The following is a 22,500-nucleotide window of genomic DNA, read 5'->3' on the forward strand; positions in this document are numbered from 1 at the left end:
CGTGTGGATGCTTCACCTTTCAGCGATGCATGAATAACTGAAAAATCCGCCCCCATCATCATATATGTTAAAATTTTCTCCCTGTGGTTAAAAGGAACACTGGGAACCATCGGTTATAATTTCACAAATTGCTCAAGCAAGCAGACCTTCGCGCGACGATCAGGTATTTATTACAAAAGAGCAAAGTTTCAAGTATTGAACTTGAAAGCTGAAAGAGCTTGATTCAAAACTTGCCAGCGGCAAGGTAAATGCGTCTTTTTTAACTAGTAAAAAAAAAGTTTGAGATGCACAAGTATTTTCTCAATAATTTTACTTACGATAAGCAGATATTTTAGTCATTGGCCGTAGTATTCTAATCATTGAGGTAACACGTGATGTATATCTGTGCAAATGTAGTCGCTTTTACAAAAACGAGCAGCCGCCCTTTGTATGTTCTCCAGCTTTATTATAACAATCGTACTCCAACCCATGACTATGCGATTCCGCTGCACGATTCTCGCTGCACCATTAAGGCCTTCTGGGAGCTGGTCACTTGCAAGCCGTAACAGGTGAGGCTCTATGGGATGCAAACCCTTGACTTTGCAATTGCACTGCACTTGCTCTACCATGTCAGACCCATAACCTCAGTTCAAAGACATGGGATGATTACGAACTTGCAAGGTAGCAGCTACCGTATGGCTTGACTGAAACTCAAGTCATGTGAAATAGAGTCCCATTCAAGGCTGGATGTTTTCAGGCTTCTTTGCAACTGTTTAACAACTTCTACATTCACTCCATGACTATTTCGTCATTAAACATGGGAGTGAAACTTATTAACAGATTTTACTCTGTCTAATGCCAGACAATTTTACTTGTCAATGCAGAGCGGTTCAGGAGTCAATGGTGTAACAACCTCTTCATTCACTCCAAAAATACAATCCTGGACAAAAGTGTTGGGAAGGTAGCGTCACTTTTGAGATAGCCCCCTTCCCCCTTATCAATGTTGGATTTTCCACGAAACAAAACGGTAATGTTTCTTCCAACATTGAATATGGGGGAGGGGGGCCATATGAGCATGCTCTTTCCCAAATAGTACAGGCAATAGTGAGAAAAATCAAATTAGGAGTGAAGTGAAGTGATGCGCGCAACATTCCCAACAACTTTTGACAAGGAATGTATGTCCCCATTTTTAACCAATTGGTGAGACGTAAAAGATTAATTATAACGCCAGACAATTTTACGCATAAATGGGGCGCAGTTCATTAACTACGATCATCACTTTCACTTAGAATTACATAACCACAGTTCAAATACATGAAAGCTGACATGCTCTAGTACACATGTATATCAAAGATATTGTTGACGTCACTTATGATGTTATTAATGTGCCAAACAGAGCTTTATTGGCTGTCGAAACAAAGGGTTTTTTTTAGTTCCAGTGGTTAATTTGCTCATTTGAATATCAAAACGAATATTTGTAAAAAGATATCTTCCCTATTTATAGACCTTACATGTATTCGTGCTGTAGTTACCTCACTGGTCTGTCATTGTGTAAACAAAGCGTGCAAAATGGTACCTTCGAGTGACTATTCTCTTTGTGATGAGAACATTGGGATAATTTGGACATACGTGTAAGATCGTTGCCTTTTGCCAAAGTTTAGTACGCTGCAAATTAAAAAAATTAAACGTGGCTAACCTGTAAGGCGAAGTTTGATTAGAATTCTATGAGTCATTGGTTAGGGACAGGTGATAAGTGGTTGGGACAGTTGATCAGTGCTGGGGACAGTTGATCAGTAAGGATACGTAGTTGGCTTACGTAGTTGGCCATATGGACGACTATATGTTAGGCGACTATGCACGAAGTATATACCGCACACGTGCAAGATGTCATGACAACAAGTGCAATCGTTATCGAGCTCTGTCCTTCCGCTACGCTTTTTCTCTTGGGCCACTGAAGGTAAGCAAAGTTTTGCTGATTTTCTCGACCCATCGGTGGCCACTATGAGCAAACCTGGTCATGTGAATATTAGAAAGTATTTTTAGTGGCGTGTTTTCCAAGAAAAAGAAATTTCAGTTCGCGCCTAGCTGTCCGAACTCAACTGTCCTCCACTGTTCTCTGTACGTTCAAAGTTTGTGAGTGCATTTCCTTCGGCAGCTGAACATTAATGAGATGAATGCGGATAATCTGGGGCAGTTGGTTGTTTTGAGAAATGACTTCAAATGGGTGGTTTGCTACCAACTTCTAGAGACACAGATAACAATGCTGCAATGTACAATTGCTGGTGGACGAACAAAATGGGGAAAGGACAAAACATGGACCAGGGGGATCTCCTTTTGGGCAGGGTCCATAGACACAATATTTTTTTCTTTTGCTTAAAAATTGTCCCAAAGCATGTTAATGAGCTTTTTAACCTTAGAAAAGACCATTTCGTGACAACGGGGATGTGTTCATTTTGCGACAATGACATGTTTAAATTGGGTTGGGGCTAAGGTGATTCCCTAGTTTTGCATTGCCCAACCCTACTGCGTCTGATTTGTGCGTCATTGGCGCGTGCATTAGCTCGTGCACATTGATAAAATGGCAGATTTCTATTGATGCCAAGCTTAATCCGTTAATCGTGTTTACAGAAGAGTGTACAGTCCCTGTATCTCCCTCTTTCACCACTCTCCCATCGGCTTGCTTGCATGACTGACCGAAGCGGGCGGTTCGACTGACTCAGAAGGGAAGTTGCGAGCAGCCTATTACTAGAGTGATTTTAACTAACCCAAAGAGAACAATAACAATATTATTTATCACTGCTTTATAGTCCTTACTCTAATTTACGAAATTAAAGGAACAGAAAATGAAGATCGAAAGAATCCAAAACATTCGTTAAAGCCAACGTTAGGCCTAATTTAAGGCCTAAACAAAAGTTTGTAGGCCTGTTGTTGGCATTGGTAAATGGTTAGGATTGTGCCTGCCCAGAAATGTGCGATCTGTTTTGCAAAATAGCGATGTGACGAGGCAGGCAACCCTTAGACTGTTTACCAATACTAATGTCAGGCCCAGCAACTTTTGTTTAGGCATTAGGTTGGCTTTAGTGAATGTTTTGGATTCTATCAGTATTTAGGTTCGTTTCAATTTGTTTCACAAATTAGTGCAAGCCCTTTTTAGAATAATATGTTAAAAATGTTTTCCTGTTCTGGAAAAAAGCCAATCAGTTTTGTGTGATGAAATTGGGATAAATTTATTATTTAAAAAGAGATTAATTTGTTATTTAAGTAATGTTATAATAAATTGAATTAAACTGGTAAACTGGTATTGAATTAAACTTGGGAACTGGTGCCTCAAAGGTCGGCAGGGAGCCTGCACACTTTAGGCCCGGCAGGGAGGTATCCATGGCAACTCTGTGACTGGGAACCACCCCTGCATGCAGCCACCAACTGGCACTTAGCCACATTAAATGTATTTTTACAATGAGAATTTCATTTCATGATATTGTCTTCATTAGAGTAATTGGTTATAAAACCATACTTCCTAAATTAAATTGATTTTTACACTGGAAAATGATGTGGGTGGGTGTCTTTGATCCCATTCATGATTAAAGTAAAATCCAAATGGCCCCTAGCTTCCATTCTTCCCAGGAGCACATAACAGCATTTTCTTGTAAGTTAAAGTACTGGTAGTTTTTTATTGGTGTCCAAGAAAAGTGAAGCAAATTAGCTGCAATCATCTTTACTAGGGTTAAAAAGCTCATTAACATGCTTTGGGACACTTTTTAGCAAAAAAAAAAGGGTCCATGGACCTCGGGTGCCCCTTTTGGAATGGGTTCATGTTTTGTCCTTTCCCAACGAAAGGAGCTAAGGACAGATCTTTTGTTTTCATCCATCAACATGGCGTCAATGAGGTAACATGAAAACCACCCACTTCACAAAGCATTGGCAACCATGCAACATACAGGATACGGCAAAGTCATTGTGCCACAAGGTGTATGAGAACTGCAGACCGCAGACTGCAGTCTGCCCACAAATAGCCGCAGTCTGCAAGTGTCAGACATCGTGTCCCATAGACTGCAGAGCACAGATATTGAAAACCAATTTAAAAACTCATTAATAATTCATGAGCCTAACAGCCTATCAAAACACCGATAAAACATCACGTGTATGACCTTTATATCCTGATAAAACACTCCTTGTTAGTATTCTTTATAATAAAGAATACTAATAAGGCATAGCTTGTTTTTCTTGTATGCTAATATTCACCTCTCACAATTTGAACCATTGTTTTGAGTCCAGAGGGACACGCTCTTTGTGGAACATTTTTTAAGCTGTTCAAAAACTCACAGCATGTGTTTTATCAGGTCTCAAAACACTTGGCTACACCTCTTTTTTTTAAACCCTGATAAAACTACACTGCTGCTCGTTTTTTAAACATTATTTCGACCTCATTGGCAGGGCAGGATAGGGAATATATAATATCGGTGGACTTTGTAAGCATACTTTATATTTGATAGTGGCGGATCAGCGGTAAAACTGTGTTTCAGCAAAATCACAGATATGGAAATTCTAACTTTTTGCTTTAAAGAGAACATCACTTATCTAGGTTTTTTGTTTTTTTTTTCTTTTTTGCCTGGGGCCGGTTCCTGAAAGGTGTAATAACTCTATTCCAGGGGTAAATGTGCTGGAATATTGCACGTACATTTATCCCAGCCTGGAATAGAGTTATTACACCTTTCAGGAACCGGCCCTTGGAGAATAACTTGAAATAGAAGTAAAATGAGCGATCAGTAGTAGATTAAATGCCCTTGTTTCAAAGGATAAGGAGCTTCCATTGATCACAGTTTCTCGAAAACCATCTTATTCAAGTTTTTCAATCATGTTACAAGGTGTCAACAGAGGAGGTTGACAACTGTCTGCAAAGGGTGATGGGATTAAAGCTTTCTGGCCATCACGCTAGAGGTTCCTTAAAGGAGAATGGAATGCTGAAATAACCTATGTTGGAAACAAATCTTAAACCTATCAAAACAACATTATGAAGATCTTTGAAGCTGTCTTTCAAAATTTCAAGGAAATCGAGGTTTTGTCTTGAATCAGTAAGATTTGATCTGCAGTTGCTTTCAAAATATATAATGCAGCTTACAATAGTAAAGTATATAAAATGTGGTGTATTGTGCAGCCTTTGGGTGTTGTAATGATTTGAAAACAGTGAGAAAATTAGTTTCATGGACTTCCAAGAGGAAAGAACATACAGAAAAAGACAATTTAAGCATAAGCTATGGATGCAATCAGTATGTTGTAATCTACGTCAAAGCCTAATATTGCGACCGTTAACAGGCGAATATAGCACCCACAATATTTGAAGCTCTGAGAGCTAAGTTTTTAAGTTTCAACATTGAATGTTTTTGTCCCAATATGTCTAAAGTGTTTTGGTGTTACTAATATGTCTAAAGATTTGTTTTAAAAAGAGGTTATTTTATGCATTCAGTTCTCCTCTAAGACACAATGCCATTTTTCTTTGCTGTTATCTTTGTTAAAAACTAAAGAAACCAACTCAATAAATCATTAATTTTGTCATCCTAACAAAAGAAATAAAATGAAGAGGAAAAAGTGAAAATTGACAATGAGGCAAAAATCAACAAGCAGTGGGAAATTTCAATGACCTCACTGCAAGTCTCCTCTTTAGGGGAGTTGATATTAGGAGTAGTGTTTGATCTGAGATCTGTGTTTTGCAGACACGGCAATTGAATGAAAGGAACAATGGCACCCTAATCCTCGATTATATTGAGTAACTAACTTCTCATCCCAGCGAGCATTTGACTTTCCTTCACCTTCACAATTGACTGCAACTGATTATTCAAGGTTGGACATTGGCTCACTTTTGCTAAACTTTTGCCATTTTTGAGATTTTTTTGGCTTTGTGTTACCAGCAGGTCTAATCCACAGGTCGCAGGTCATGGCATGGATTTGTTTCTTAGTTTATTTCGATGAGTTTTGTTTGGAAGGGAAAAAGGTGCTACAAAGCAACAGAGCCATATGGGGAAGGGTTGGCCAAATGGTCAGCGCACACGCCTTCCTCCAATGGGGTTTGGGTTCCATTCACAGACACAATGTCATTTGTATTACTCCAAGTAATACAGTTTACCCTTACTAAAAACCAACATTTGATTTGATCTACCTTCATTTCATGTGATTTCATTTGATTGACAGTTTTCCCAAGTTAATTAATCAATCAAAATTTGTCATAGAAAAACCATATTAACTCTGTTATCATGAAAATAAGTAAAACAATAGGGATGATTGCAAAGCTGAGGTACTTCGTTCCCTCTACTGTCCTTGTAAATATTTACAATTCTTTAATTTTACTTTAATTATATAACTTATGGACTCATTGGCTGGGGCAATGCATCCAATGCTCATTTAAACAAGATTTTGGTTCTTCAAATGCGAGTGTTGCGCTTAATTAATCTATTTCACTGATCAAAGAGAACATGCCATCCCTTTATTTGCCAAAGCAAAAATTCTGCCCGTTACGAAGCCATAAGTAAACTAATGCTTGACGTGCACAACCGGAGCACCCCAATTAACATTGTAAAACTATTTACTAAAACATCACATGCACATTAATACCTACAATACTCGATCATCCAAGTTGCAGCTCTTTAGTACAAAGCACTCTAGACTTAACTTACAAAAAAAGGCTTTCTCATGTGTTGGTGTCAAAATTTGGAATAAGATACCGAATGAATTTAAAACATCAAAAAATTCCTTTAAAAAATAAATGAAAACGTCTTTATTTCAGATCCTAGATAATGAAGATTCTTATCTTGATGTCGAAAAAATTTCCTCCAAACTTAGACTGCACAATTAAAACAAATTGATCCAATTACTTTAGTATCTAAATTGCGCCTATACTTTATTGGTATAACTATTGATGTATTTACCAGTTATGCTTCTCTAATAATTTAATAAATGTCTAACTATTCAGTTTTTAATTTTCTTTACTTAATTAATATTGTAACTAAAGTTCGTTGATGATTAACCAGCCTCGAATAGCAAATTTGCTATCTGCGGATCAACATAAACTTAAATATTATTTGTCATGAGAAATAGAAATAGAAATAAAGTGTATAATAAAGTGTATTTGATAGGTTTCTGCCTTCATTAATTGAACTGATTGTTTGAGTGATTGTAAGTTGGTACAAATCTGAATAAAATTTTTTTTGCTGTATCTTTTATCCCTAGTAATGAAATTTGGAAATGGCCAAAAAGCAAGATCAAAGGTCAATCGCGGAGATAATTTGGGAAATTGCCAAGGAACCATTCCAGGCAAATAAATGGCCAGATCCTCCTACACAGCCTGGTGGTACTACAGCAGGTAAGACAGGTAATGGAAGTCACCACAGCTGTATGCCTTGCAAAAAGAAACAAATGTACTGAGGTGGTGAATTGGTAGATTGATTGACATTTTTAGGAAGTCTTTGCTCTTGTCAAGCATGTAGATTAGTAGTTACACGAAGGGTCAAGCAACTCTCCTTGAGGACTTTGACATTCTATTTTATTTAAGTTTGTTTCACCATCATTAGGAGCATACATTATAAAGACTTTGTTAGGGTAGGAGCACCGTGGTTTCTCTTGAGGACCACCTTCCGATCACGGTCAAGGTCGTTCTTTTTGAGGCATGTAAAATGCCAAAGAAGGTTGACTCTCCCTGGATGGTCATGTGTTACCGAGTCATACCATTCTTCATTATTCAAGTATAAACACAACAAAAGCTCTCAATACTTCTCATATGCACTCCTCAATGTCACTATTTTAAGAAGTCAGATTTATCCCAGGCCTTTGATTGCACTTGTAAATGTTTTTTCATCATTTCATTGTTTCATTGCAACTAAACTTACACAAGGCTGTTATTGTTAAGGACGTTCGCGCCCAAAATGTTCCCACGTACAGATTTTCTTAAAACTTGCCACGTGTACGCACAACGCAAATACCAGGAAGGGTGGCTTAAAACATTAACGAACATTCCACTGATGAAGGGCAGAGTCCCGAAACGTCTGGACATTAGTTAAGATTTTGGCACTTTCAGCAACATTCTCAACTTTTATTTTCTTATTGTAGTAACAAGTGCCACGCAGCATACGAAGTTTTTAACTTCTTTCATATTACAAAACATCGCTCATCTAGAAAAATGAAATGCACTGCAAACAAAATAAATTCTCCCACTGGAGACAAAATACTTCAGCACTCTCCGAGCAAAATAAATCCGCATACTACAAACAAAATAAATTCCCAAACAATTATAATTAACAAATTGAATCAGCACACTGCAAACAAAATAAATTTGGAAGCTATTGACAAAATGAATCAGCGCCCTGCAAACGAAAAAAGTTCGAAAGCTATTAACGAAATGAATAAGCTCACTGCAAATGAAATTCACAAACTAACAACAAAATAAAACGGCACACTTATGGAACGCCAAACGTGACAAAAGTGTTGAAAAACAAAAGGTAAGTTGTATCACTGAATATATAGGTTTTACCATTAAATATGTGCTGTACTGTGTTATTTATGGCTAAAAATTTGCGTATATATAACTTATGGTGAGGTAAATATATTGGTTGAAAATTGACTGTATATTTTTATCGATTGAATTTGGAAGATTTGGAAAGGAGAAGCCATCGACCATCGCGTGACATTGAAGGAGTTCAGCAAAAAACAAAACACACCCAGCTAAATGCTGCATTTTTGTCTGAAACAGCAAAGAGTAAATTGGCTCCTTGTGTAAATAAAACATGCTTGTGTTCGAAAAAGAAAGGAATTATTGTATGGATTAAAACCCGACAAAACCTATCAATTAATACTCGTCAAACAACGAACTTCTTTCCGTACGTTCCCTCGGTGGTCCGCTTTATCTCGTTGTTTTGTTTTGATGGTGTTTATAAGTGTGACAATAAATTCATGTTGATAAATTTTTCGGGCATTTTACCCTATCCCTGGCTTTCCCAGAGTGATTGGAGCAATTGATGCTCTCTCATTCCTATCTGGCACCCAGACAGTGATGAACATTTCTCTGTTTATAACAAGGGTATTTTGGAAAAGTATTAATGGGGGTTGTCATATATTGAGCGGCCTTTTGAGGGGGGTTGATTGAAATGTTGGCTTTTCCACTTCATTTTGCTGACTTAAAAGCTGAATGTACATATTAGAAAAGATTTATAATATTACACCCATTTTCCTGGCCATTGGAAAAAGTTTTCCCAAATGTTGGAACTGTTCCTGGGAACAGGGAAATGCCTATGCAAATTAGGAGATGGGTACTCTAGAATCTAGCCAGTCTTGTTTATGATCAACAGGACATCTGTCTCAAAGACATGAAAATGAATACAACAAAATCAATCTTTTCTTAAGACTGCAAGTTTACCACCAGATCACCTGGACTCATCATGGCTTAACAAAACCCTGTTTATCAAATGTGATTTTAGGATGACTGAGTATTATTGGTACCCGCTTCTCCTTCAAAATGTCACTTTCTAGTTCCAATTTCTCAATTTTTAGCTTGTAAGATGCTATCACAGATTGATATACTGAAGACACATTTAATTCAGCATTAAAGTCATTATTGCCACATGAAAACAATCAAAATGACATGGCCAAAACAGAAAATGCCTAAAAACTCAGCGAGTTAACTTTGTTTTTCACAAATTTTTAATGCAACAGTACAAGGACAATCTAACACAAAATCAGTGTAGCATGGATTTACAGCCCTCCTCTAATGCACTTTTCAAAATATCAGTTCCATTTTTTGCCCAAATAGAAATTCCAAGCTACAGTTTACAAGTATTGATAAAAAAACCGCCTCATCTTTTTGTTCTTTTCGAGACTGAGGACTGGGACTAGTTGCGCGTACACCTTTATTGAAGTGTTGATTTCCATTGAAAGAGTTACTTTGAAGAACCATCCATGCAACCTTTTTGTAGGGCTCTTTAACTAAACAGCTTCCTTAGCAACCATTGTCCTTCTGTTCATGTAGTTAAGTGCCACCCCCCTCAATAAAGGTGCCACAAATTTAACAATATAATTATCTTACTTCCAGCTAGGGCTTCACCAAGTATCTTGACTTGCAGGAGTCACAATAAATCAAGGATATAATTACCCCATACACTAATAAGTGTTTACGTACTAATTGATCCCTTTTAGCAATGTCTTTTAAAATCTACTATACCCTCATGATAAATAACCATGTAATTAAGAGTATTATTTTGGTTTCATTAAATAAACGTGATTTTTTTTCAAATAGTGTATCTTGAGAGTGTCCGCATATATATGCCGATGAAAATCGAAATAAATGCAGTGAACCTGAAGCAAGAATTCTCCTTTGGTCTCATAAAGACGGAATTCCACCCGACGTACCCTGTCGAGATAAAATTAAAAAAAAATGTTCTTGAAGAGAATTCAAAACATCTGATAATGCTAAACGATGACTCAAAGACATACCTCCTTCCACTGATTCGCTGGACGCTGCAATCTACTGCTTGTATTGGGCCATTCCATTTTTTATCCGCACCCCCCCCTATTGAGGGCCTATTTTTTCTTGGGGGGGGGGGGGTCTTTAAAGGCCGTTTCTGAGGGGGTAACTGTGTCGGCACCTTTGATCTTTGAATAAATTCTGAAGGGGGAGTGTGTCGGCACTTTGATCTTCTTTTCTTAGGGGGTCAAAAGTTTACTTTTTTTAACACTTAGTCCATTTGCAATACGTTCACTTCGTTAATAGGAGAAATTAAGCTGTGAAATTGGAAGTAATTCTGAGCTTCTATTACTCCAAACGAGCGTTGATTACCAGCAAACTAAAAGAGTTGCTTCCAAAAAGCGTGAATAAACAAAAAAATCCAGCCATCTAAACATCCTTTGCAAAATTTCTCCCGCCAATGAGGTTTACAAAGTTACCTTCACTGCTAGAAGGTGTAAAAGGAACGATGGAAGGTCATCGCTTCGAACGCCACCTTTGTGTACATCACAGCGCTCGGTTGGGAAACTGGATGCTACAAGCTTTGTTGCAAGGATCTAGTGCCAAGCCATTCTCCTTCTTTTCATGACGAGCGTGAAGTGCACGCAAGAGCCTGGTAACTCCCGGTTATTTTATCGGCCCCGATAAGTACCGGGAAAGTTTACGGGTGCTTCGAGAAACACTCTTTCGGTCCCGATAATGTTTCCCGGTAACGGTCCCGGTAAGTTAACGGGCCCGGTAATTACCGGGACTTTCGAGAAACGGGCCCCAGGACCCCAAATGATCCCCATTTTGGACCGCAAGTGATCCCGAAAAAAAAAGTAAGGAATGGCATGGAGGGTGGATTCGTGTGGATAAAGAATTAATGTGAAGAGCGTTTATTTTCATTAATTAAAAGCACTTTAAATCATGCATGGCTCACAACAGGTTTCTACCTCATTATAATTTTCAAGAAAGACTGAATTTTGTTTCTTACCAGGCTGTCATAATTTGCCACATTTAATTATCGGATTACAATCATCAAAAACTAACTTGGACGGAATTCTAAACTGATTGTGACCAGGGACCCGTTTCTCCAACTTTGTGAGCAGAGTCTTTTTCAATCTTCCTAGAAAAATCGGGTCTGCCAGCGGCGTCGATTCTGCGGCATTTGGTATTGACACGCTTGACCAGTTACTGCAAAACCATGAAACGAAAACAAACAGTCGGGATATTCGAACAACTCTGGCAAACACACGACAACCTCATTTCCTTGGAAACCCAAGACAATTTATCCTTTAAAATTGCCATTTCAGTTTTTACTGAAAAAGTTATAAATATCTGGCAGACTCGTTTCAGTAACCGACATACAGAGTCCGAAATTCTCATGGGAATTTAAAATTACCATGTGTATCTCGTGTATCTCCACGTGTAGCTCGGCCTACAGTCCTCAAACGAAAGGAAAAGACGCGCGCTCACACAGATCCTGGAAGGAGAAATTAAGGCTACGTTCACACGGTACCGGACGAATTTTCTACCGGTTGAAAATTCGTCCATTTAGGGGCTAATGGAACCACGCTAAACGTACCAAAATTTAGACGCCTCGCCGTTCAAAAATTTGAACGCCAAAATGGAGGACGAATTTTTAGCCGGTACGGTCGAAAATTTAACCGGCACGCTGTGAACACCTTGACAGTCTAAATTTTTTGCATGGCAAAGGCGCGGCTGCATGGATGCGTGGTAACTCAGCTGGAAGAAGTCATTTTGAATTTCGTAAAGCAGCGCTCTGCGCATGAACAGATGGTAAAACCACTGACAAGGGTTAAACTTTAATCTGGTTCGTCCGTTCCGTGTGAACAGAGCGAAAAGATTGTACGGTTCCGTGCGAACAATTTGTCTGGTCAAATTTTTCAACCGGTAGAAAATTCGTCCGGTACCGGGTGAACGTAGCCTAAGGTTTGATTTGATAAATAACCGCGGCGATCTAAACTGGGTGGAGTACCTTCAACATTACCAACAACTATACAATGAACCTCCCCATCGTTATCTCTTATTCCTCAGTCCATTTGAAGTGTACTTTGGTAGAAAGCCGAATAGGATTCGGAATAAACTGTTTCTTGAGGGAAAGAAAGAATATGAACTTCTGGAAGAAAATAACAGCAGTTTTGAAACAGGTGAGAGCAATAGAGAACTATTGGAGCTAGAAATCAAACGAGATGCTATCAGGCAGGAAGCTCTGGATACTTCTAATGAGGCTGCACAGTATATGGTAAGCGGAAGTTCAGGCGAAATCCATCTTCACTCTGTTACAAAGGAGAAACTGTTTTTATTCGCATTCCCATTTCCAAAAAAATAGTCAAGAGAAAAAAGAACTCCCTAAAGAGCACTTGTGAAGGAGTTATCATTGAGGCAGATCACACCGTGCACAAGTATTTGATCAGTTAAAATGACCCAGAGACATAAATTATATGGACCAATGTTTGATGTCATGAACAAACTTCCAGGAAATGACTCACTATATTGTAATGAATACACTTTAATAAATATTGAAATCATGTCTGGAACATCAGTTAACAGCAAATAGTCATTTGTTTGCACTGTATAGATTATTTCCAATAACCAGAATATTGTTCAAAGTAGAATTAGTCCACAAACTAATATCTTGTATTTGATGTTATATAATAGCAGTAAGTGACATTGCTACACATAATTTGCTTACCAGCATTCACACCAAGGATTGCTTCATTTCCTTGACTAGAGTCAGCGGGCACAGTGGTTGCTGGAGCAATGATATCAAATATTGTAGGACCTGAATTTTCCCCCACATCATCACCTGTATTTTTAGGTATTGCAAATGCTGTGTGTACCATCAATATTTATTACTGCTACTCCAGTAGATGCTGCTAGTAACACTGTTGGATTCTCAGGATTCATTGGAGCATGCAGGACTATAGAGTTTTACTACAGTGTGGTAAATTGTTTTAATCAAATGGCTTTTCCCAGCACAACCACCTCCAGTTATAAACAAATAAACTGGTTCAACATTTTGTGACTTCAGGCTGTTGAGGTTTTCATTTATTTCTAGTCCATGAAAGCACCCTGTTGAAAGCTTTGCATTGCATTTTTAATTATTTAATGATCTAACTGATTGACGTAATTGGTCATCAGATATTCCTCTTGGCTGTTTATACATTGTTATTGCTGATGGACTGTGATTTCCAGTAGTTTGGGAATTTGCACCAAGCTCTGAGGGTACTTGTTCATTGAACACCTTATCTACTGATGATTCATCTTAGAATTCTAGTTGAACTTCAGCATTCTCTTGATCATTTATGAGATCATATGAATAAATGACAGTGCCATGCTTGTTTTTTAGCCATTCTAGTGCTTCTGTTACTGGTAAATAGCTGATAGAGATGATGTAGTGTGCCCCAAAAGTTGTCTAAGCTGTGCAAATGGCAATAAGAGAAAATTAGCAGCAAGAAATCGATGTAAAAATCCGGAACGGGTCCTGAAATTTGAAGCATACTGAAAGAACCCGTTTCACTGCTGCATTGTTATGGCAAATTTTCAACCAATTATGCATGGACGTATGGTGGGCTGAATGGAGTTAAACTAAGCATAAGACCCCAAGTACGCATTGCGGACCTATGTTTTTTGTTTGCAGCGCGTAAATGCGTGTTTGTCATTAGACAGATTAAGCATGACGTTTACGCCAAACGGCAAACGTCGGATTGAAATTGGTGTTTTGCCAAAGATGGAAGAACCCTGCTCGATATTACCTCATTTCTGTCCTGTTAGCTCCATATATCAAGCAACTTCTCAAAGGAACGAGACAAGTTAAAATGAGATAATTTTCACGCTTTTATGACAAGCAGGAGCCTGCCGTTTCCCGTTTCCCGTTGGCAATAAACGTCATGCTTAATCTCTCTATTGATAGTTTGCAGTGAACTCGAAGTTTGTTGGCAGTGTGCCGTTTTATTTTGTTGTTAGTTTGTGAATTTATTTCATTTGCAGTGAGCTCATTCATTTCGTTAATAGCTTGCGAACTTATTTGGTTTGCAGTGTGCTGATTCATTTTGTCAATAATGAAGGGGTAGTTTCTAAAGAAACTGTGGTGCTGCGTCGGTGGGGAAGTAGTATACAAAAATTTGGTTTTATCAACGGAGTTGATAATGTAAATTGGCCACCGTACAGAGATTCTAAAAGCTGACGTTTCGAGCGTTAGCCCTTCGTCAGAGCGAATCGAGGGATTATGGGTTACGTGTAGTTTTTATAGTAGAGTAGGAGCTACGCTATTGGTGGTAACATGGCAACGTGAAAAATAGGAATATATTAGTTAAATGAAAAGCGTTCGTTGCATAGCCATAATACCGTAATTACAATTCCAGAAAATCTTCCGCTTACTGACTCAGAGAAATCTGTTCTCAGTAAGGGCCTAAATTTTGTCCCTATTACCAAACGCACCAACGAATTTTCTATTAAGCAAGATGTCGAAAAATTCCTTCGCCGCGTTCAGTTAAAAGCCTTTTTTCACGACAAAGAGCATGATTCGGACACTTCTAATAAAGATATTTTTGAAACACTTCTAGTTCGCAAATCCAAATGGACTCCCCCAGAGGGACAATTTGCCTCTTTAGATTTTTTCACCAAAAAATGCCGTCACGACATTCACAAACTTAAATTCAATCGCCACACTAAATTTTCCAACCTTTCCTCGGAAGAGTGGGCGGCGCTTAAAAATCTTAGTAAACGCAACGACATAGTTGTCAAATCGGCCGACAAAGGCGGCGCGGTAGTTGTTTGGCGGTCCGACCTTTACCAAAAAGAAGCTTTGCGGCAACTTTCGGATACCTCGTTTTATGCCAAAATCCCTAAAGATCTCACTTCCAACAATCAAAAACTTGTCAAAGACACCATTCAAAATCTTATAGTTAATCAAGAATTACCGGACACTGCCACTAATCTCATCATCAACACCCCTAGAACTTCGTGCATTTACTTCTTGCCTAAAATTCACAAACCCAACAACCCAGGTCGCCCTATCGTTTCTGCCTGTAGTTGCCCCACCGAACTCATTTCTAGCTACTTAGACAGGATTATGACGCCTATCGTCAAATCTTTGCCATCATACATTAAAGACAGTACACACGCACTACAAATTTTCCGCGATTTCAATTTCTCCGGCCAAGACAAACTTATTTTCACCATGGACATTACATCTCTATACACAGTCATTCCTAATAGCGAAGGTCTTCAAGCACTTAAACACTTTTTCGATCAACGCACTGTCAAAGAACCTAGCTCGGAAACGCTCCTCCGCCTTGCCGAACTAGTTTTAACGCTTAATTGTTTTTCATTCGCCGGCAACTATTACAAACAAATTAATGGTGTAGTGATGGGCACAAGAATGGGACCTAGCTATGCCAATCTTTTTGTAGGATATGTTGAACACCAATTTTTTAGTCAGTACAACGGCCCCAAACCTGAACTCTACGGCCGTTACATCGACGACTGCATCGGCGCTATTTCATCCAGCAGAGAAGAACTCGATCAATTTATAACCTCCGTCAACTCTTTTCATCCGGCTCTTAAATATACCTGGGAAATTTCGGAAACTTCATTGGCTTTTCTAGATATCAACGTTTCTATTAGAGGCAACGTGCTATGTACTAGTGTGCACTACAAACCTACTGATTCACACAGTTATTTGTTGTATTCATCGTCACATCCATCACATGTCAAGAACTCCATCCCTTATTCTCAATTTCTTAGACTTCGACGTCTATGTAGTGATGACTCCGATTTTTCCAGCAAATCAGAGGAGATGTGCCAGTTCTTCGAAAAACGTGGCTATCCTGCCTCTGTGGTCAAAGCGGGCCATCATCGCGCCCAACAATTTGATCGACAGTCATCACTACAAACGTCACAAAAAGATAAGAATGACAGAATTCCATTCACCCTCACTTTCCATCCTCATAATCACGCAGTCAAAAGCATCATTCTTAGTAATTTTAAATTACTCCAAAATGATCCCGATACTGGTAGAATCTTTTCGCAACCTCCACTTATTTCATTCAAACGCGACAAAAACGTAGGCAACTTTTTAGTTAGAAGCGCGCTCAAAACTAACGAGCAACCCGGCACTTTCAAATGCGCGCGCTCACGATGCAAAACTTGTCTTTTCATTGTTAACACTAGCAAGGTATCGGGACCTAAGCGATCTGTTAAGATCACCGATCGTTTCACATGTACCTCCGCAAATGTCATTTATTGCATAACCTGCACGTTATGCAATAAATTATACATTGGTGAGACAGGTAGACGACTAGGTGACCGATTCCGCGAACACCTTCGCGATGTTGAGAAGAATGACAAGGATGCATCCAAGCCAGTCGCTCGCCATTTTAATCTGCCTAACCACTCCAAAAAACACATGGCTATCTGCGGCCTTTCCCTACATCTAGGTACGACGGAAAGCCGCAAGAATCTGGAACAAAAATTCATCTTTCAAATCGGCACCCTTAATCCTCACGGTATTAACGAACGCTTTTCATTTAACTAATATATTCCTATTTTTCACGTTGCCATGTTACCACCAATAGCGTAGCTCCTACTCTACTATAAAAACTACACGTAACCCATAATCCCTCGATTCGCTCTGACGAAGGGCTAACGCTCGAAACGTCAGCTTTTAGAATCTCTTCACGGTGGCCAATTTACATTATCAACTCCGTTGATAAAACCAAACATTTTGTCAATAGCTTGCGAATTTATTTTGTTTGTAATATGCGGATTTATTTTGTTCGGAGAGTGCTGAGGTATTTTGTGTCCAGTGGGATAATTTATTTTGTTTGCAGTGCATTACATTTTGCTAGATGAGCGACTTTTTGCAACATGTTGTTAAATTACTAGGAAAGATGTGTCCTTTATGGGCTTCCGTATCAAACCGATTGTCTATTCGCACTGTCACGCCATTTCGTGACATTTCCGAGAAGACCTGGGTCCACAGCTATCCCATGATGCCACATGCTTTCACGTTCCACTCTTGTGGAAAATGTTTGCGCATTCAGCATCGTTGCTTCCCTTCGTGGTCTGCGATGCATGACGTGTGCGTGACATGCGCGAAAGAATGCGCAGTAGCAATGGGCGCGAACGTCCTTAAATTCTGACGCGTAATGTTATGCCCACTTTGTAAAATACCAGCTCTGACTGAGTCACGAATAGGTTCCTAAGGAGCTCAAATGATTTTTTTTCCTTATGTCTACTGTTTTCGTCCTTTTCCTTTGATCAGACCGTTGCTTCAGCGTTGAGATCTGTGGAGAAAAGCTTCGAGCGTCCTATAAGAAAACAGCCATAGTGCCCACATCTGGTTGGTCCAAATTGTCTCGCGTAGACATTGATCGGGTCTACACACGACTGTCCGTAGTAAAAAGGGAAGCCACCTCAGCTGGGTCAGAACCATCTGAACTGGGCCACTACAGTGATCTCTTCACCCCAATCGGGAAAGGCAAGCAACCAAAAAGGATTCTTGTGCAAGGAGAGATAGGAATTGGTAAAAGCACTTTTGTGAAGAAGTTGGCGGTAGATTGGGCCCGACTTGGTGAGGCGCCGACATTCTTATCACCAGTGTCGCCAGGCCCTCCTGACCCTGGGTGCTGTCAGTTCCTCTCACGAAGGTTCCGTCGGTTGAGAGAAACACTGGGCTTTGACGACAAGAAGAACTCAAGCACAGAAGATAAAGAAACAGCTGTTCTCAAGAAATCAAACACACAGGCAACCGTTGAACAAGCAGCTGTCCTCAGAAAGTTCAAGCTTGTTGTTTTCGTTGACCTCAAGGAAGTGTCCAAACGTCAATGCCTCAAAGATGTCATTTATAACTCAAGACTTTTTGCCCGTGAAGACAAATGGTTAGTGGACGGTCTTCTGAGGTACATCACCGACCATCAAGATGAAGTTCTTCTGTTGCTGGATGGCTATGATGAGTATCACAGTGGACAAGAATCTCAAATCTTTGACATATTCAGGGGAGACGAATTGAGAGACTGTTGCGTGTTGATAACAAGCCGAATTTCCAAAGCTGGTGAGCTCCAAGAATTCCAAGACCTGCTTGCAGATATAACAGGATTCAGTAAGGAGGACAAACTAACGTATCTAACTCGACAGCTTGGTGACAAAAGAGATGCCAGAGACTTGTATGATCACTTGGAAGAAAAAGACCTGCTAGACCTTGCAAAAGTTCCTTTACTTCTGCTGTTCTTTTGCACGCTGTGGCAGAAGAGAAAGTTAGAAGGCTTGTCGAAAGCCAAAACGAGCTTATATTTAGAAATTGTCCAGCAGGTTTTAAGTCACAACCAAGGAAAGAATACCCCTCTTCGCTTTAGCACATTAGAGGATAATCCAGAGATCCTCAATCAAATCGGTATGGTGGCGTTAGAGTGTCTTTTAAACGATGACCACTTCTTCCCATATGGTAAACTTTCTTCTGAAGTCCTGCGTGAAGACAGTGTTGTCATTGGTTTACTTCAAGTAGCTGAGTGTACAGAATGCGTGCGACCAACGGAAATGGTGTCTTTCATTCATAAGAGCATAGAAGAATTCTTAGCAGCTTGGTACGTGACTCACAAATGTATACCTGATGGAAATCTCGGTTTGATTGAAGAGCACACTCAAACCTTGAAAAGCTGTCTCGAATTCGAGAACGTTCTTCTCTTTGTCTGTGGACTTAGTGATGAAGGAGCAGGGAAAGTGTTTGACCATTTGAAGTCAGTGAGAATAAACGATCCTTCACTTGATATATCAGAAGTGATACCAGATGAAGACCACAAATACAAGCCATTGGATGACGTTGTTAAGAGACATTTGCAATTCAGTCATTTGGTTTTTCATTGCTTTGAAGAGGTACATTCAAAACAAAAGCTTGCACAAATTTGCGTTGATTGCTTTGGCGGGATTACAGTTCTCAGAGAACCACCTTCTTGCCTTACGTTACTGTTTTCCGGTGTGAATTCCTGGACTTTTATTTTTGGTGATGCCCTTGCAACTCTTTGGAAGGTGGTAGAAACAGTAAACTGCCTTGATGCCCCAATGAAGATAACTGAGAATTCTGAAAATGTCCCCCTCGGAGTATTTTTGAGAAAGTTCCTCGACGTTGATTGTGGAATGAACAGGTGTCGTTTTTCATCAATCCTTTATATCCACGACGGTGATGTCAGTGTTTATTTCAGAGACTTAGACCTGAGTTGTGCTGCCCATGCCAGACTATTCACTGAAAGTGCACAGGCTGTTGCTTTACCGTGTCAGTTGGTAAGCTTGGTTCCACAAAAGACGTCTCTTAAGTTCTTAAGTACGTTTCGTTGTTTTGGACTTCCTGCAATGAAAGATCTTGGTGCTGTAATCAAAAATTGCACCCATTTGATGAGTATCGACGTTCAAGATACGGAAGACAGTGTTTGCGAATTTTTGCAACAGCTCCCAAACCGTAGCAAGTGCGGTTTAAAATTGAATTGTAAACTGATGTCAAAAGGAACCGAAGAACTCGCTGAATTGTTGCCAAGTTTTGAAAACATCACGGAACTTTGTATTTGCTTTGTTGGGTTCTGTGCCGAGGAAGCAATCATGAGGTTGGTTTCCAGTATCACGCACAAGAGCGTCGTTAACCTGGAGCTACTTGAAATCCACCTGACTCCAGCAGTTGCCGCAGCGATCGGTCTTTCGCTCCCGAGATTGTCATCCTTACAACATTTCCATTTAGTTGGCACAGGTGATACCAGTTTAAATGTTGAAGACATGTTGGCCCTTTTTGGCAGAATAGACAAAGACATGCCGTTGAAATCGTTGACGTTCAGAAATGTCAGTGTTAGTGGAAGTCTCACTCCACTAACCAGAAAACTTTTATTTTTTCCGCATTTGACAAGGCTAGACCTTGAATGTTTGGATTTGGATGAATCTGACCTGCAAGATTTGGAAACGTCCTTTAGTGATATCCCAAACCTGGAAAGCCTGAACCTGAGAGGTAACGCTTTGGATCACTTGCAAAAACCCCTCGCCTCATTCTTAATGAAACTTGGCAAAATCGAGTTTTTTTTTTGCGTGGGTTGCAAATTGTCACGAGAAACTTTACGAATTCTTAAAGAAGCACGTCCCCATTTAGTCATTCGTCCCAATCCAGATTTGTTTCCAACACTCGAAAGACTTGAGAGACGATAAGTTTTAACTGTATCCCTTAAACAGCAATGTTATGGTACCATATGAAACACCGATTATTTCCAAACAAGATGTGATCATTTATGTGATGTATAAAGTTACCTTGGCAACGGGAAAGCCCAGAAAAACACCCTATATCTTGGATTTAGTTGCTGATATCTAAAAAACGAACTGGGTGACCCCCCTTTTTTATTGCTGAAAAGTGATAAGAAAGCCACGATGAATTTTCGGCAAAGTTCAAAAAAATTCTCTCTAGACGATTCAGAGCTACCTTAAAAAAATCATAAAATTAAGGTGGCTCTGAATCCACTAGACAGAATTTTTTTAAAACTTTGCAAAACGTTTCATCATGCCCTTCTGATTACTTTTCAGAAATAAAAATGGGGATCAGCGAGTTCGTTTTTGAGATTTAAGCAACTAAAGACAAAATAAAGGGTGTTTTTGCAGGGCATGCCCGTTGCCACGGTGGCATATTACGTCACAATAATGACTGTATGTTGTTCAGCAATAATTCGTGTTTCATTTGCTTCCACAATATTGCTAATACATGATACAACGTTGTGGTTCCGATCCCTCTAATAGGAGCGTCACTCGGAAGCGTTGAAACTGGTTCGAGCCTCCTTGTTTACATCAACCGACTTGCTATTTTAAGCAGTAGTTATGTGTGTTTTTCTTGATTTGTTACATGTACTGTTTCTAAACATAATTTAGTGAACTGAACGCGTTACGACAGGCTTAGTGTTCGTCACTCAGATGTTTGTAAACCGATCACAAGAACAAAAATGTAACTTATTTTTACGTTCCGCGTTCCTTGACGGATGTACAAGCTCTATTTGAAAATCGCGCGCTCGGTTTACGTTAGTCCCTCTTACCCTCCCCTTGTAGTCTAAGAACAGGAATCCTCAATTGCGAATAATTTGCTGAGTCAATCATTTCCCCGCGCGCTCTTAGATTTAGCAATTTTTTGAAAAGACGTCCAACCTTAGTAAGGCACGGTACCGCGGCATAGCACCCGACACGCACTGTTTGTTCATGGAACATGAATTTTTTGGCGCAGCTTTTAAATAATTGGTTGGTTGTCAATGTCACATACATATATCACAAATTAAACGACGCTTAGAAATCTTGCGTTTGTCTTACATGGTCTATGTTCATTTTTTGTTATAATAAGTTAGAATTTGTCACTAGTTAATGTTAATGTGTTAATGTTCTGGGCTTTCTTCTCGATTGTTCCTTTCTCCTGCTGGGATCCAGTCCGTCTTCCTCGGTTCCCAGTGGTCTGTTATCTGTTAGTCTTGCCACATGACCTGCCAATTGCTCTTATTGCCACGATGATGTCTCTTGTCCATGTCTGTCTCTTTAATTCTGTCTTTAAGAGTAACGTCAACCATAACTCGTTCCATCTTCCTCTGGTCAGTTGCAAGCTCTTAGTATCGCTGTTAGTATCATTGTCTAATGTTACTACCGGTTGTACACATTCATTGAAAGCTTTCGTTCGAGCTTCCATTTTATATTTTTGCTTGCCATTATGTTGTCTAGTTTCCCAAAAACAGCCCAACCAAGTCGTGCTCTCGTTTTCATGTGGTTATCATTCCTTAAGACAACCACCTCATTACAGAGAATTTCCGATCAAGATTGTCGCGGTCAGACGGCCATGCTTTTGCTGGAAGGTAAACAGTTAGCCAGGAGGAAAGGATGTGGCCGCATAGCTTGATCCATGCCAAAGGTTTCACACATCAGCATCCTTGGCTATACATACCAAGTGCCAGTTGTATAGAGTGTGTTGATATGACGTCACAACGGCCAAGTTGGTATCTTAAAACGGATGCTCTGGAAATTAAACTAGTCGTAAT

At 39.5% G+C, this 22,500-nt stretch overlaps 1 protein-coding gene across 16 annotated transcripts in view; it reads left to right on the forward strand.

Moving 5' to 3' along the window:
* The window catches only part of LOC138004220 (NLR family CARD domain-containing protein 4-like), a 35,212-nt gene extending 13,443 nt beyond the window's left edge, over positions 1–21,769 (forward strand). For 10 of the 16 annotated variants that reach the window (XM_068850676.1, XM_068850677.1, XM_068850680.1 and 7 more), the window contains 2 exons: positions 7,201–7,333; positions 17,736–21,769. In XM_068850676.1, the coding sequence (XP_068706777.1) occupies positions 7,216–7,333; positions 17,736–20,650 (3,033 nt within the window). In that variant the 5' untranslated portion in view covers positions 7,201–7,215 and the 3' untranslated portion in view covers positions 20,651–21,769. Of the gene's footprint in view, positions 1–1,878; positions 1,937–5,690; positions 5,818–7,200; positions 7,334–10,051; positions 10,248–17,735 lie in introns of those variants that run through there. The other 6 variants (XM_068850678.1, XM_068850684.1, XM_068850685.1 and 3 more) reach the window with 3 other exon arrangements.
* Positions 21,770–22,500: the final 731 nt, after the last annotated feature.

This window comes from Montipora foliosa, chromosome 5, assembly GCF_036669935.1.
Source record: "Montipora foliosa isolate CH-2021 chromosome 5, ASM3666993v2, whole genome shotgun sequence".
Taxonomy (NCBI): domain Eukaryota; kingdom Metazoa; phylum Cnidaria; class Anthozoa; order Scleractinia; family Acroporidae; genus Montipora; species Montipora foliosa.